The sequence below is a fragment of the Sciurus vulgaris genome (genome assembly GCF_902686455.1).
Source record: "Sciurus vulgaris genome assembly, chromosome: 11".
NCBI lineage: Eukaryota > Metazoa > Chordata > Mammalia > Rodentia > Sciuridae > Sciurus > Sciurus vulgaris.
In genome coordinates, this window is record NC_136472.1 from 1,465,750 (window position 1) to 1,482,495 (window position 16,746).

General features: G+C 57.0%; 1 protein-coding gene across 12 annotated transcripts in view; it reads right to left on the reverse strand.

Moving 5' to 3' along the window:
• IFITM10 (interferon induced transmembrane protein 10) overlaps positions 1-16,746 on the reverse strand; it is a 289,205-nt gene that overhangs the window by 268,913 nt on the left and 3,546 nt on the right. For 6 of the 12 annotated variants that reach the window (XM_079104974.1, XM_079104973.1, XM_079104975.1 and 3 more), the window contains exon 3: positions 5,281-5,849. In XM_079104974.1, the coding sequence (XP_078961100.1) occupies positions 5,700-5,849 (150 nt within the window). In that variant the 3' untranslated portion in view covers positions 5,281-5,699. The other 6 variants (XM_079104978.1, XR_013757826.1, XM_079104979.1 and 3 more) reach the window with 6 other exon arrangements.

The window sequence follows — 16,746 nt, forward strand, 5'->3', positions numbered from 1 at the left end:
GTCCTCCAGAATGGGGGCGTGAACTTCACTTCTTTATAAGTCTCCTGCCCCTGGACAGTCAGTCACAGCAGTGAGACCCCGGTGAGCTGCCGCCTTGGGGGCGTTGCTGCTTCCAGGCCCTCACGGTGCAGACGGCCGGAGCCTGTCCCTCTGTCCTGGCTCCGGCCCTTGGTGGCTGTGGCCGTGTTCACCAACAGGGAGAAACCTGCTTCCCGTAGCTCCGGCGGGTTTGCCATGTCACCCGTCCCCTGGGTGTGGCCAGCCCCCAGCCAATGCCCCCGGGCCCCACCGGGCCACCTCCTCTCCCTCGGTGGCCCCACTCCCCGTGGACACCCCACTCTTCTCTATGAGCCTTTAGTTCACAATGACATTAGTCAGCTGCTGCCACGGGCTCTCCTTCCCAGAGCCGGTGGGCTTCTGTGACGCGCTGTTTCAGCTTTGGAGTATTTATGAATAAATACGAGGACGATTTCCTTCAGGGAAATCACCTCAACCAAAAATAGATGAGTCTAGTTGCTCAGCTTATTTCCATGTGTGAAAATACCTTAATAGACACTTTGGTTCTTTGCTGTTTGTGGCACGTGTGAATGAGACTGCTTGATAAATACTGCGCACAAGTACCTGCATCTCATAGGAGAGCTGCATCGCAGAAAAAGTGCAATGTGATGACTTGTGCCACGAATGCTCACAGAATCAAGGAACAGGACCTAGGACCGGGTGGCCGCTGGGCAGTACCCTGCTTACCCAGCATGCATCAGGTGTGGGCTCCATCCCAGCACTGCAGAGTAAGGGTGGGGGAAGGGAAGGAAGGGAAGAATCTGGCCCCAGAAGCCCAGGACTCACCTGCAGCCACAATGGGCTGAGTCCTCCTTCTTCCTTCCTGAGCTCCTCCGAGTCTGGTGGAAAAGCAGTATCCAATGTGATTCTACCAAAGTTGAAAACGTCCCTCGGTAAGATGCTTCTGAGCGTGTGGACGAAGCCTGGGCCGAGACTGGGAGCTCCACACACTGAGCCGTGGTGACAGATGTGGGCTGAACGGGAGGGCGGAAGCCTTGGGGACAGGCCTCCTGACGGAGTGTGCACAGACCTCGCAGAGGGTGGACATGCCCCCCAACCTGCAGAGGGCCAGGACCCTGGGCCTTGCGGAGAACTCTGGTTTCCAGCAGAGTCTGTGAGCACCGCGACCGAGAGCCCCACATGTCCTCTAGCAAGCGTGGTCTGTCCACATGATGGATGCCAGAAGGGCACTGCCCACAGGACCCAGGGAGCCTGCAGCCACCCGGAGACACTGGCATGGGGCGGGGCAGGCGCAGCTCAGCTCTGCTTATGGAAGTTCCAAGGGCAGCATGTTTAACAGATGCCCGTGCGAAGGGATACCAGTCACACGTGACCCCAGGTTCCCTCCCGCCTTGGCCTCTGTGTCCCCAGGTTCCGTCCCGCCTCAGCCTCTGTGGCCCCGGGTCCCCGTGTGACACCTTGCGAATCAGTGCTGGTTAAAGGAACATTTCCCTCCCAAGGTCACAAGCGTTCCGTGGTTCAGTGAGAGGTAGTCCGTCTCTTGCTGATTCTCTCTGGCGGGTCTAGAGGCTCTTTCTTCGTTGTCCTGGGGGGTCTGCTGCAAGGGGCAGGGCTGGGGTCTCTTGATTTCTGCTGCCTCGGCGTCTGTGGTCTTCAGCTGGTGGCTGGGCGAATCTCACCAGTGGCGAGACACTGCAGACCTCGTTGCACTGCTGCCTGCCCTGAGTCTCCCAGGAGTGCCATCCCGGCTACAGGTCACCTTGGCTGCCCGGGAGCCTCCAGTCCAGCAGGCAGGTGTGGCCCTGCTGGAGGCACCTTCTGCGTTCCTGCTGCGGAAGTTCCATTCTGAGCTCAAGGCCTGAGCTGCCTCAGTGGGCCCAGTGGCTTGTTGCAGAGACCTCCCTGTCCCTCATGGCCCGACCATGGGACCAGAGGTCCCTATTCTGTGGGGGCAGGAGCAGGAGGACCCAGGAGGACATGTGTCCACTTGCTGACGCCACACGGGTGACCAGGAACACATTATCAAGAAGTTTCCGTGGGCTCCAGTGTCTGGGCAGATGGCGGCTCCCACACCTGTGGTGTGGGCATGGGTTGGGTGTGGTCAAGGGGAGAGCGGCTGCCCGTGCCCCTTCTCTAGCATGTGCGCACACAGCTCCTGCCTGCATGCAGCTGGACACGGGTGTGTCCAGGTGTCCAGGCATGTTTTCAGACCCTCTCCCTACTCAGCTCCTGGTCCTGAGAGGCTTTTAGAACTGAACTGTGGCTGGGGGGTCACTGGGCAGCAGGGCAGTGGGGAAGGCAGGGAAAGTTGCCCTGTTCCTGAAATCTGCAGAAAAATAGAGGCACACAGGGAACCAGGGAGGGCGACTGGCCCTGGGCAAAATCAAGGAGTGATGGGGTGGTCCCTGCAGGGAACGGGGAGGACTGGGGGTCCAGGGTGAGCCAGAGAGCCAGAGGCACGGACCTCGAAGCCAGAGCCCGAGCAGGAGCCGGCACCTGCCACTCCGACGGCGGAAGGACTGATTTGAGCTGCCCGGTGTGACGGGGCGGCAGGGCTCTGCAGTGTGGCTCTGTCCCATGCTGCCTGCAAGCCTTGCTGGCCGGAAGGTGACTGTCCCATCTCCACCATGAGCCTGGGAAACCTCTGCTGGGCACAGCAGGTCCCAGGTCCGCCCGGGGCATCCTTAACATAGCCGCATCCCACCTGGAACCTGCCAGGCAGCCAGCTGGCACTGGCATCAGGCTGCAGGAGAACCACCAAAGCAAACCTTCCCTGCCCCGTCCCCTGCCACACTCAACCAGGAAGCCACTGGACACTGCCTTGGCTGAGTGAACCTGGCCACCCAGGCCCCAGTCTCTGGCAAGGCCCACCCAGCCCACCCCCACCACGTTCCTGCTGGTGCCCCCGGATATCCCCAAGCCTGTGCCCACCTCCTGCGCCTGGTCAGGCAGTCAGACCCCGCCCTCTGCTGCATCCCACCATCCCCGGGGGTGGGGCATGGCGTCTTTCCATGCAGACCCGCCCACAGCAGCCCCTGCCCACCACCCGCCACCTCCCATCCTGCACTGCCAGGGCAGGGTCGGCACACCCAGGTCCCACACAGCCCTCACTGTGTCCACTCCCGGCCTCCAGGTCCTCCGCTCACATTTCCCCTGACTGTCCCTTCTATCTACTGCCTGAGCAACCCAAGTCCACCCTGTGCCTCTGCTGCATGGGATTCTGGGTCAGTTGCCAGTGGACGCTCACCAACGGCACTTCCTGTGGTGACATCTGGACCCTGCACCTGTCTCCTTTGCCATGAGCTTTGACACCAGACCCAAGGGCTTCCCTCCTAAGCCCCGGGCCCAGCCTCCACGGGGCCAGTGTCCAGGGCCCAGTGCCTGACAGTTTCATGGGGAAAGTCCTTTTCCAGGCTGGGCCTGGTTAACTTGCCAGGACTGCTGCTCTGGAGAGGTGCAGCCCAACCCCACCACCGCCATATGCTCCTGTCCTTCCTGCTGGCCAGGTCCAGAATCTGCTGGCACCCCGTCCCTGATCCGTCTGCCTCCTCCTGACCTCCCCATGCAGTTGGCCTGAATGTCCTGTCCCAATGCCCCGGGGCTGGCTGACACCCCCACTCACACTCACACACTCACACACTCACACACTCGGACACTCACATTCTCACACACAATCACACACTCACACTCTCACACTGTCACACTCACACACACAATCACAATCACACACTCTCACATTCTCACGCACAATCACACATTCTCACAATCACACACACTCTCACACTCTCACACACACTCTCACACTCACACATTCTCACACTCTCACACTCACACTCATACTCTCACACTCACACACATTCTCACACACTCTCACACTCACACACACATTCTCACACACTCTCACACTCTCACACACTCTCACACACACTCGCATACACAATCTCACCCTCTCACACATTCTCACACATGCACACTCACTCTCACATTCACACGCACACTCTAACACTAACATACTCACACTCTCACACATTCTCACACTCACTCATTCTCACATGCACACTCTCACGCACACTCACACACACACACTCACACACTCAGACACTCATATTCTCACACACACTCATACTCACACACAACCACACATTCTCACACTCTCACACACGCTCACATACTGACACATTCTCTCACACACACTCTTACACTCTCATACACATTCTCTCACACTCACACACTCTCACACACACACACTCACATTCTCACATGCACACTCTAACATTCACACATACCCTCATGGTCTAACACATTCACACACACTCACACATTCTCACACACACATACACAATCACACCCTCTCACATTCTCACACACACACTCTCACACGCACACTCTCACACGCACACTCTCACACTCACACATTCTCACACACACAATCTCACCCTCTCACACACTCACTCACACTCACACCCACAGAGACACCATCTCCACCTACTTACACTCTGCACTCAAGTCAGCTTCTCCTGTTCTTGATCCACAGCCCGTCCACCTGCCAGCTGTCCAGTCCCTGCTGCCCCGAGCAGATGCCAGTCCTCCTCTCCAGGCCTCTGCTGGCCCAGCCCAGCCTCCTCTGCTGGCAGCAGCCTCCCTCTTCTCTGTCCCTCCAGCTGGTCTTGATACCGCAGGCAGCATGGAGGGCATGACCTTGGGAACAAGGGCCGAGGCCCTGTCTGCCCAGCCTGCCCTCCTGTGGGACCCAGGGCCCTTCCCACCGCTGCCCAGGTCTTCTTCATCCTCCCGGCCAGCCAGGCCTCAGGATGGGCCCTGCGCAGCTCCTCAGGCCCCTCCCTGGCCCAGTCTCCAGCCTGCCCCCTGGCCCACTGCAGGTCAGAGCCCATGGTGGGGGCTTCTCTGCCTCCTGGGCCAGTACACTGCAGCCGGCTGGCATTGGCCTTGACCTTGTTTCATGGAGAAGGAAGCTACAGGAGAGGTGGAAGAGCGGCCTGTCCCAGCGGTCCTGGATGCACAGGAGCCGGCAGGGCTGCCAGCTGCCACTTCCTCCTGGGTGGACGTGGGGACTCAGGGGTGGGCACCTGCCACCAGAAGCCCCTGGGTCCTCTCTTGCACCCCTGCAGAGTAACCTCTGGAGCAACCATGGAAAGTCAGCTATGCATGGCCAGGGCTGGACCACCAGCAGCGTCCACAGGGGCCCCCAGTGCCCCCACATCCCCGCCCTACCTAGGGCACGGACAGAGGCCAGGCTGGAGCTGGGCAGGTATTTTATTGAAAGTTCACAGATACAAGAGCTCTGAGCAGGTCACAGCTGGGAGGAGGTGGGGAGCGAGTCCCAGACACTGGCAGCCCCGTCCCGGGAGCTCCCACATAAGCCCTTCTTGCTGGGTGTTGGGTCTGAGGGGCCCCAGAAGCCCGGGCAGGGAACACGGGCAGAGAGGGCAGCCGCGGGAAGCTGGGGCAGTGGCACGGGAGGAAGCCCAGGGCCCCAGAAACAGGCAGGGCGGAGGCTGGGAGGCAGACAGACGGCGGGACCCAGCTCGGCTCCCGCAGGCACTGGCTCGCTTCTGAGCCTGGGGCTGGTGCACAGCCGGGGGCGGGCGGGAGCCCACGCTGCCCCTCGAGGCTCCTGCGTCTCAGTGACCAGAGGTCAGCCAGGGTGGGTGCTGTCTCCCTCAATAGTCGCTGAGTGGGTACCGCAGGAAGATGAAGACCAGGATGAGGCCGGAGGCCGCCAGCGCCGAGCTAGCGATATTGAACAGCCGGGCCGTCTTGGCGTCCTCCACGGCTCCGTTCAGGTCGTTGACAAGCTTCTTGTCCCGGACCTGGTGCCAGAAGAGGGGGTGAGATCACAGCCCTGGGGCAGTGGCACAGGGGCCAGCGGGAGGGCTGTAGTGGGGTGTGAGCCCGGGCCTCGGCCAGGGACTGCCTGCGAGGACGCACGGCCTCTGCAAGATGCCTGCCTGGGGAGCAGGCCTCGGGCGAGACTCCCCCAGTGATTCAGAGTGAGTGAGGACACAGGGGCGGGAGTGGACAGCAGGGACGTGCTGACACGTGGGGGCGCGGTGCCAGGAATACCTCTTCAGATTTGCTTCTGGGCAAGTCTGACATGATGGAAGCTGAAGGAAGGTGGCCTCAGGGCAGGGAGACTAGAGGCTGGGGGTTATGCCTGTCCCTGAGAGGGGGCACTGCCCAGGGGACAGGCAGGGACCTCTGGGGAGGAACCAAAGTGGGAGGGGGAGAGGCCAGGCTGCCTCGGGGAGGCAGAGGGCAGAGCTGTGCCATTTCCAATGGGCTGCCTGTGTCCAGGGTGGGTCTTAGGATGTCCCCCTTCTCCTACATAGTCCATTAAGGGCAGGTCTGAGCTACTGAAAGCAGAAACCAAAGCCTAGGAGGAGCAAGAGCAGGAGGGAGAGAGGTGGTGAGGAGGGACACAGGCCTTTGCAGCAGCCAGCTGGGGCTGCTGAAGGATGAAAGGTGAGCACATGGACACTTGGACGGACTAAGGCCCAGACCACAAGGTGGTGCTTGGGCAGACCTGGACCCTCCTGGGGAAGAATGCGGGGCCGTGGGTGTGTAGACAGGCACAAGGTGGAAGCGCCGCTGGGTGGACGGAGGGAGAAGGCAGGAGGGAGGAGGAACCAAAGGAGGAGGGAGAGGAAGGAGGACGAAAGGATGCACCTGCAGCACTGGATGCAGGGAGCCAGGACAGGGAAAGGAGGGAGGCGGGTAGAAGAGCTAGTTGGAGGGTAAGGGAAGGGCAGTGGGAGACACGGCAGGTGGACGGTGAGGGGCTACGAATCAGATGGAGAGAGGAGAGTGGGAGAGAAGAAGGATGATTTCAAAGAAGAACTAAGCCAAGATTCCTCAAGCTAGTCCACGGGCTAGGAAGGGAGAGAAGTTCATTCCATACAGTCAGCGTCACACTCGTACCAGATCCAGATAAGGACATATCAAGGAGAGAAAAGGACAGGCCAATACCTTTGATGAACATTGATGCATAAACAAAACATTAGCAAACCAAATTCAAAAACACATTAAAAAGATCATACGCCATTGCAAGTTGGTTTCATTCCGGGAATGCAAGGATGGTTCAACACGTGCAAATCAATAAACAAAATACAGTACATAAATAGGACCAGGGACAAAAGTCACATAATCACCCCAATTAATACCAAGGAAGCCCCTGATGGAATTCAATAGCCCTCATGATAAAAACCCAGAAGCAACCAGGACTGGAAGGAACTCACCTCAACATCATGAACATTGCACTTGGCAAACTAAAGCCAAGGTTATACTGAAGGGGGAAAAACTGGAAGTATTTCCTCTAAAATTAGGTACAAGACAAGGATGTGCACCTCCCAACGCCTGCTTAACACATACTCGAAATTTTAGCCATAGCAATTAGGTAAGAGACAGGAATACAGGGATACAAACAGAAAGGAAAAGGTCAATTTATCCCTTTGCAGATGTTAAAATCCTATACTTAGAAGACCCTTAAGTTCCACCAGAAGACTTCTAGAGCTGATCAACTCAGCAAAGTAGAAAATATAAAACCAACATACAAAAATCAATGACTTTCCTATACACCAATAATGGATCCACTGAGAAAGAGATCAGGAAAACAATTATATTCATGGTAACCTCTAAAAAATACTTAGGAATGATTATAACCAAAGAGGCGAAAGACTTCTGCATAAAATATCACAGAACACTGAAAAAGGAAATTGAAGAAGACAGAAAGACCTTCCCTGTTCATGGATAGACAGAATTAATACTGTGGAAGTGTTCATATTACCAAAAGCAATATAGAGATTCAATGTCATTCTCCTCAAAATACCAATAACATTCTTCTCCGTACTAGAAAAAACAGACCTGAAGTCCACGTGGAAGAACAAAAGATAGAATAGACAAAGCAACCCTGAGAAATAAGAGCCATGTTGGTGGTATCACAATACCCGACTTCATATGACAGAGCCACAGTGACAAAAAGCCTGATCCGGCCTAAAAACAGACATGTCGACCGATGGAACAGAGCAGGGCACACAGGGACCAACCATGCAGACACAGTCATCTGATCCCAGACAAAAGGGCCAAAAGCATGTGTTGGAGAAAGACGGCCTCTTTAACAAGTGGGGCAGGGAAAACCGGTTGTCCACACGTAGAAGACGAGACTGGTCCCTCAGCTCATACTGCACAAAAGATGACTCGAGATGGACCAGAGACCTGAATACAAGATCAGACACTTTGCAGCAGCTAGAAAAAAATAGGGGCACATACGGGCACCAGCAAAGCCCTCCTGAAACGGACCTCCCAGCTTGGAAATGAGGGAGAGAAGCAATGGCGGGCGGCATCAAATCAGAAAGTGAAGAGAATTACAGAGCGTGAGAAAACCTTTGCCGGCTCCTCTTCCAACTGAGGGTTACAAAACAAAACAAAACAAAACAAAACAAAAAACTCAAAGAAACAGCATTAAAAGAGCCAAGTGACCCAATCAATAGAGGGCAAATGACCTGAACGGGCCCTCCTCAAAAGAAGTGCAGATGCCACAAATACATGGAAAACTCTCCACCTCTTCAGCCACCAGGGAAGTGTCCATGAACAGCACGCTGAGGTTCCCTCTCACGCCAGCCAGAGAGGCAGCCATTAAGAACGCCAACATAAAGAACATAAAGGCTGGCGAGGATGCGGAGAAGGGAAACTTCTACACCGTGGGTGTAAATCAGTGCAGTCACTACGGAGATCAGTAGGAGGCTCCTGAAAAGACCAGGCGTGGAAGCTCCGTGCGACCCAGCTGTCCCACTCCTTCGTATTTACCCTGAAGGATCACAGTCATCTTACTGCAGTGACACGTGCTTGCCATGTTCACAGCACACAATTCAGGACAGCCAGACCGTGGACCAGCCCAGGTGCCCACCGATGGGCACACGCATAAAGAAAATGAGGTGCATTCACACAGTGGAGTTGTATTCAGCCATAAAGAAGAATGACAATATGGCATTTGCAGGAAAATGGATGGAGCTGGAGAACATAATTTTGATAGAAGTCATCCTCAGAGAGAAAAGTATGTTCTCTCTCCTCTGTGGAAGCCAGAGGAAGAATGGCAGGAGAAAGAGCGGGTGGAAGTAGAGGGAGTCCGCCAGTGGGAGGGAGGAGGGATGGGGCGCATGGGGAGAGGTGCTTTGTGCAGGTACAAAGATGCCACAGCACAGCCCACCGTTCTGGGTAATTAATATGCAAAACTCAAAAAACAGAAGGCAGGAAGCGGATGGCGTGGCACTCGCTATTTGAAGTCTTCCTGTAATTCTCTGCAGGGGCTCCCACCTCACTGGAGACGGAGCCTTAGCCTATTTGGTTCTTTAGTTGGGATGCAGGAGCACGTTTCTCTCTGGTTTCTGATGGTGTAGACATCCAGCTCCCTCCCACATCCAGCCTCGCTGTCCTGTTCTAGGGTCGACTGAGGGTTTGTCAGAGGAATCAAGAACTGTCGAACTGCAAATGATGCTTTCACTCCGCTGGCCTTCCGCCATCCAGACGGCAGAACTAGAGAGCAGGCGCCGCCAGCTTGCCGGCCGGGCTTGGCCCTGGTCCCACCAGGCAGCTGGAGACCCAGTGCAGCCTGCCCTTGGGGTGTAGAAGGTCTCACTGAGCTAGCGCGTGTGCCGTATCGCCACGTCTGCCTCCAATGGAGGCAAAGAAGGCCTCAGGGCCAGAGTGACCGGCAGAGACCATGCCGAGCAGCTGATCGCCCGAACTTAGCCTCTGCACAGGCAGGATGTTCAAGACAGGAGGGCCGTCAGTGTGGGAGAAGCACCCTGAGACCACCTCCTGGAGTCCTCCGCTAACTCACCCCTGTGGGGACAGCCTGGGGCCACATGCACATTGAAGAGCTCTCCACTCCTGGAGCAGGCCTGCGTGTGGCCTCTGTGGTCCTTAGAGTGAGGAAAGGTTCAGGGTGGGGAGCATGGGAGAGAAGGGGACTGCAGGGCTGCTGAGTGCAGGCTGGACACAGGACTGTGCGCTGGACGGACAGCTGTGTAGATGAGCGGGAGCGAGGGCAGTGGACATGTGGATGCAGGGAGTGGACAAGCCAAGAGCACCACTGTGAGGGTCAAATAAGGGATTAGACAAGAGTGAGGCAGACGGACGAGCAGGGCACTGAGGGTGCAGGAATGTGTGGGCGAGCCCGAGAGGTCAAGGGTGAGCCGGAGGAGTCGAGGGCGAGCCAGAATGGTTGAGGGCAAGCGGAGGGGTCGAGGTTGAGCCAGAGGGGTCGAGGGTGAGCTGGAGGGGTAGAGGGTGAACTGGAGGGGTTGAGGGTGAGCAGGATGTGGTGGGCGAGCAGGAGGGGTCCAGGGTCCAGGAATACAGCTGAGAGCACTGGCTGGCTGTGCCTTCTCCAGTGCATTTGGGTGGGTGGGACAGGCAGGCAGGGGCTTAAGGATGTACCAGAGGGGCAACGTGTACGGGTGAACACGGGATGGGAGACATGGGCAGGGAACAGACGGGCAAGTAGATGTACATCTGCGGGACAGAGAGGTGGGCACACCACACACCTGTGCATGCTGGAAGAAGGCACAGGTGGAGATGGAAATGGGGCTTCTGTTGCACAGGTGGCCAGGTGCACTAGGATGCAGTGCTGGGGCTGCATCAATGGGACAGGTAACAGGTAAGCGTGGTGGTGGAGGTATCGGATGAACAGATCTGTGATTGCCTTTTAGGAGGAGAGCCAGGTGGAATCATGCGAGTGGAGTGTATGGAGATCACTGTGTAGGTGAGTGGAGAGTCAGTGGGGGTCAGATTCACCAATTCATTCAATCTGTCTGCCTTGACTTGGTGCCTGCTCCCTGCAGTTGCTGCTCAGGTCCTGCGTATATGACAAGGAGCATAGCAAACTGTGTCTTCGTGGTTTACATTCACAGCCAAGGTACAGGAAGTGGACAGAAAGTAAGATACCCGATGTGGTAAGTGCGCTATGAAGGAGACCCACTGCTGGACTCCAGTACAACAACGCTTTGCCTAGTGTTTCCATGGGAGTGCAAGTTGTCCAGACTCGATCTAGAGAGTACTGGAGGACATGAGCAGGTTCTGTGCAAACACCAAGCCATTTCACGTAAGGGCCTGGAGCACTTCAGGTTTTGGTGTCCATGTGAGGACCTGGGACTTATCCTCCAAGGATACCAAGGGACCCATGTACTCAAAGGACCAGATCTTAGCTTCCAGTGCCCACTATGTGGTCCAAGTCTTGGCTAATGGGACATCTCCCCATCTGGTCCTCCAGCTCCTGCCTCTTGGGTCCTCACAGACTATTCTCCACACAGCAGCGAGATGATCCTCATACATGTGAGCTGTATCACATGGACCTTTGCCTAAAGTTGTTCAGTTCTCATTTCACTCCTAGTAAATGACCAAGAAGGCTACACAGCCTGGGCCCTCGACTCCCTCTGGCCCCTCTCCAAGTCCAACACTCATCCCAGCCGTGCTGGCCATGGAATTGACCTTGCCTCAGGGTCATGCACGCCTGCTCTTCTCCTGGGAGCCCTCTTGCTCAGATGCACGTACGGCCACCGTGGGAATTACCAGGCTTACACTCAAGTATCACCCCTCAAAGAGGGCTTCTTCTCCCACCGCCTGTGAAACGTGAGCCCTGCCCATCTCCTTCACTATGCTGGGTTCACTCTTCCTGGTTGACACCACCACCCGACAGCCCTGCCGGAAAGTCTGCTCCCCGGTCAAGAACTCTGGGTTTCTTGTCACTCTTATGAGACAGTGGACGTAGTTTGCCACGTGCCTAGGAAATGAATAAGCAGTGGGAAGATGTGGGGGAGTTTGGATGAATTAAGGATTAGGTGATGCCCGTGACAGCAATGTGGTCAGGGAGGGTGCCCCAGGGAGGAGGAGGCGAGGGAGGATGGCACAGCATGGAAGTGAAGAGAGGCAGGAGGTGTGGCTGGAGGGCAGATCGATGGAGGAGCCCGGAAGAGGAGGCGAACAGACTCACGACAGACGTGGAGATGAACGAGATGGAGAGAATGGGGTACAGAGAGGGTGGAGAGAGGGGGACAGAAGCAGGAGTGGGGTGACGTGTGGAGAGAGGGACTTCCGGGTGGAGGAATATGCAGGAGGGTAAATGGGCAGAAGAAAAAGGGGAAATGAGAGGTGGAGGGGTGGGTGACGGGCGAGTGTGCCTGGAGAAGCCAGCAGGCAGCGTGTCCGGGGAGAAGCACTGAGGGACAGGAGAGAAGGGAGTGGGCATGTGGTGGGCTAGGAGAGGGCAGTGGGGTCAGTGGGAAGAAGGCAGTTGGGAAGAAGAAGGAGATATGTGTGTTCCACCAACTCGCGGATCAAGAAATGATAGGATTGGGTGGCTGGATGGGTCAGAGTGGCGGGGACAGTGGAGAGGGAAGGTGGCTGGGGGTCTGACAGCTGGGAAAGGGCGGGTGTGCCTGGGGGATTCCTACAGGGACAGAAGGGAGGTGACGGAGGTAGGAACAGAGGAGGAGATGGCATAGGAGACGAAGGCCATGCTGTGGCAAGGTCCCGCAGTGCCTGGCAGCGCTACGTGTATCGACTTCTCTCATCGACACTCTGCGCTGTGTCCATCCTCATTTGTAGAAGGAAGAAATTTAAGCATAGATGCTATTTAAGGTCACGTGGCTACTAAGAGGTGTGGTCAGGACTCACACATGCTCTGAATCAGAGTCGCGGTGAGCCCTAGCGTGGCAGTGTGGGAAACACCAGGAGGAGATGGACAGAGGGAGGGCAGAACAAGGAGGTGGTCAGTTGGAGGGATGATCATGGGCGTGGAAATGACCAGAAGATCAACAGAGGGTGGAAAGATGAACAGGTGTGTGGGCAGCTGTGTTGGGTAGAGATGAATGACTTGCTATGTTGATGGATGGTGTTCAGCAATGAGAGGAGGAAGCAGGGGAGGCCAGGAGGGAGGCTGGTAGGGAAGGGAAGCAGACAGATGGGTGGAAAGGGGACCGTGTATGGATGGATTCATGATGAAAGAACAGGAGAGTGTGTGGTGAACAGTCAGTACAAGGATGAATGAAACTGGATGGTGGATGGATGGATGGACAGACGACTGAGCATATCAACAGGGAGGCCTGGCGAAGAGGGCAGAGAGTCTCTGAGCAAATGACATGAGAGCAATGGTTACTAGGATGATGCATGGGATTGGAGGGGAGGGGACAGGAAAGCGGGAGGGAGGAAGCACCAATGATTGTGTGTAAAGGGAGAGAGGTGGGTTTGGATGGGTTGAAGGGAAGGAGGAGGGGGTAGAGATGCAAGGCGTGCAGCAACGAATGATAGGGATGTTCTGAGAAATGCCCCACGAGGGGTTCACTGTGTGCTGACGTCGTGGGAGCACTTAGGCGAACTAAGATATGACATCACTTGATGATGCGATCTTAATGCAACTACTGTCCTACATGGTCTGGTGTAGACTGAAACGTCACCCACTGTATGAGGGTGTGTGGCTGGGTGGCTGGGTGGGTGCATAAGGATGGGTGGGTGGGTGGGTGGATGGGTAGATGAGTGGGTGGACAGCAGGTGGTAAATGGATGGGTGGACAGAGGGTGGGTGTTTGGGTGGGTGGATGGATGGGGAGATGAGTGGATGGATAGAAGGTAGGTAGTTGGGTGGGTAAATGGATGGATGGATGGATGGCTGGGTAGGTAGAGGGTAGGTGGATAGTTGGGTGGGTGGGTGGGTGGGTAGATGAGTGGGTGGACAGAGGGTGGGAAGCTGGGCAGGTAATTGGGTGGGTGGATGGATGGATGGTTGGGTAGACAGGGTAGGTGGACAGGTGGGTGGACAGAGGGTGGGCGGCTGGGTGGTAGGTGGACGATGGTGCTGGTCTCCAGAGAGCAGGGCAGATGTGTGTGCACCAGCCCAGGCAGCCCCTGCCCCACCAGCAATGCCTTCCAGCTTCCCTCCCAGCTGCCACTTGCTGGCTGCACCTGTCCCCTGCTCCTGCACCTTGTCCCTGCCCGAGTTCAGGCTGCATGCGCTCCCTGTGGGTCTCCATGCCAGGACCCTAACTCTGCTCTGGGCCTTTCTTGTCCCCTTCCTGGGCACAGGACAGGGCTATGACAGCTCTGGTGGCCTTGTCTTCAGTCTTCCACAGGACGGACTCCACGCCTGTCCCCGCCTGCTTCAGCCTGCCTCTTGGCATTGTCTTCCGCAGCCCAGGCAGGATGGAGCCTGGCGGCCCGACAGCTCCGCCTCTGAGCCTTGATTATCCCGTCCTCCACGTGGACTGCCCTGACCCACCCGTCCCTCGAGGCCAGTGAGAGTGCTGCCTCCTTCCCAAGGGCTCCTGCCCCTGGGCCCACCTGGTGCCATGCTGGCAGCAAATCACCCTCTTCTGAGGGGTTGGGACACCAATTCCATTTCCACGTGCCCTCTGTCCATCCACCCACTCAGCAGCATTCTTTGGCCCCTGTGTTGGTCAGCCCTGCCCTGGACACTGGTGGCTTCAGGAAGGGCTGCATCTTGGCAGGGGTCTGATCAGGGAAGCAGGGTCCTGGAGGCTCTGCAGTGGACATGCGGACCTCACCCAGGCTCCCAGGCTGAGGGATGAGCCGAGGACCGAGGTGTGCGCATTACAGCACTTCCAGGGCAAGATGGGTCAGGGGGTATCTGAAGAGGCCAGTCAAGGCAGGAAAGGGGGTCACAATGGCACCAAATGCCAAGAGGAGAAGTCTGGACATCACCCAGCTAACGGGGTGGCCAAGGTCAGGAAGCCACGAGTGGAGACTGCATGAATGGAGAATTGATTTTTCTATCTTGTCCCTCCCCAGACACTAAGGTGAGCAAAATGAGGCTCCGTTCTCTGTGCTGCACCCCAGCCTGCATGGGGCTGAGCTGCCCACATGGCTTGATGGCTGGGTGGACAGACGGGCAGCCGCCACACCCCCTGCCCACCAGCCCCACCCCTGCTCACGTGCACTGGCCAGGACAGGTGAGGGAACCGCCGTTCAGTGGGGTGAGACGGCTCGTCAATCCCCACAGCTGGGTTTAGCCAAGACCTCCTGACCCCAAGTCCATCCCCTGCCCTTGAAAATGCCCGTGATGGGCAGCCTGATGTGCAGAGCAGCAGGTCAGGAGAAGGGCCACCGGACGGACAGGCCTTGGGCACAGGGCTGGACATTCTGTCCCCATCCCACCCTGCTTGTGCTGTGCACCCCGAGGGCGCCTGTCTTTCTGCCTTCACCGTCCCCTGGGTACACCTAGGAGGGGCAGCCCCAGAGGGAGCGTGAGGCCCTTCTGCCCCTTCAAACTACGGAACTCACGTCCCTTCCGCCGCAGCACAGACCCAGCAGACAGGCCTGACCTACCTACAACCTGCACCAGATGGACCTGCCCCATGCCAGCCAGCCGGCCACAGCCTGAGCCAAAGGGAGGAGGGGACAGCTTCCGGACAGGAGCCCGGGTAGCTAGGCTGTGTCCCCAGGCGCTCAGCAGCGCTCAGGAAAGGGACCGGGGAGGCGGGCTCCACCAGCTGCAGCCTCAGCTGCCCCACCAAGCACGCCAGTCCTCTGCCAGGACTGGGCTGGGGGGCAAAGCTGGGCTGGACCGATAGCCACGCCAGCACCAGGGACCTTCCCCTGCTGTTTCTTCAGCACATGAGTGTGTGTGCGCGCACGCACACACACACACACACACACACACACTCTTATGTATACAGACACTAACACTGGCATAGATAGATGCACTCACTCACACACATGCAGGCACATCCACATACAAGCAGCTACACTGACACCCCAACTCACATGCACATTCACATCTTCCTGCCTGCCCATGCACACATGCATGCACACACATGTATGCACTATATGCATGTGCATACTTACATGCATGCATTTACACTCACACACCCCCACCCACATGTCCACACTTACACATGTGCAGGCTCACTCATGCTGGCCTGGTGGCCCACTCCTGTCATCCCAGTGACTTGGGAGGCTGAGGCAGGAGGATTACAAGTTCAAGGCCAGCCTGGGCAACTTAGTGAGATCCTGTCTCAAGATAAAAATTTAAAAAATAAAAAGAGCTGGGAGTGCAGCTCAGAGGTGGAGCACTCATGGGTTCAATCCCAGTATCAAGGAAAAAAAGACCTCAAACATAAAAACCTCACACTCACAATACACACACACATGCACACGCCTGGCATGCACACTCACGTGCACAGGTCCCACGCGGTGAGCCCGGGGCTAGGTCCACAGGCTTGGCGATGGAGGTGCACATGACTGGTGATGATGGTACTGTGGATGAGTCAGGAGGAGGTGGGGAGCCAGGTGGCCAGGCGTGTGGTAGGCGCAGGGTGGGGCTCTTGGCTCAAAGACGATTAGGGGCAGAGCTGTCCGAGTCCCTACTCCCAGGTAGGCCTTGCCCTGGCTCTTCTTTCCCCACAACCCTGCTGCTCCCAACCTCCTGCCACCCCCACCTGGCTGGGCAGCCGTAATCAGCGGAATGCATCTGGCTCTGGCCATTCAAGTCCGGGCTCGGAAAAGTGATGATCTGGCCCAATGTGAGCCAGGCCCTTCTTCCTGGAGGGGCAGGGTGCGGGGAGGCCTGAGTCCCCATCTCCCTGCACAACCCAGAGCTGCTCAGTCCCTCCGAGGGGCCGAGGGGTCGCCCCCGCCCAAAGTGTGCCTGTCACGGGGCCCCTGCAGGCACGGTCCTTGCTCTCCCTCTCACTTGGGGGTG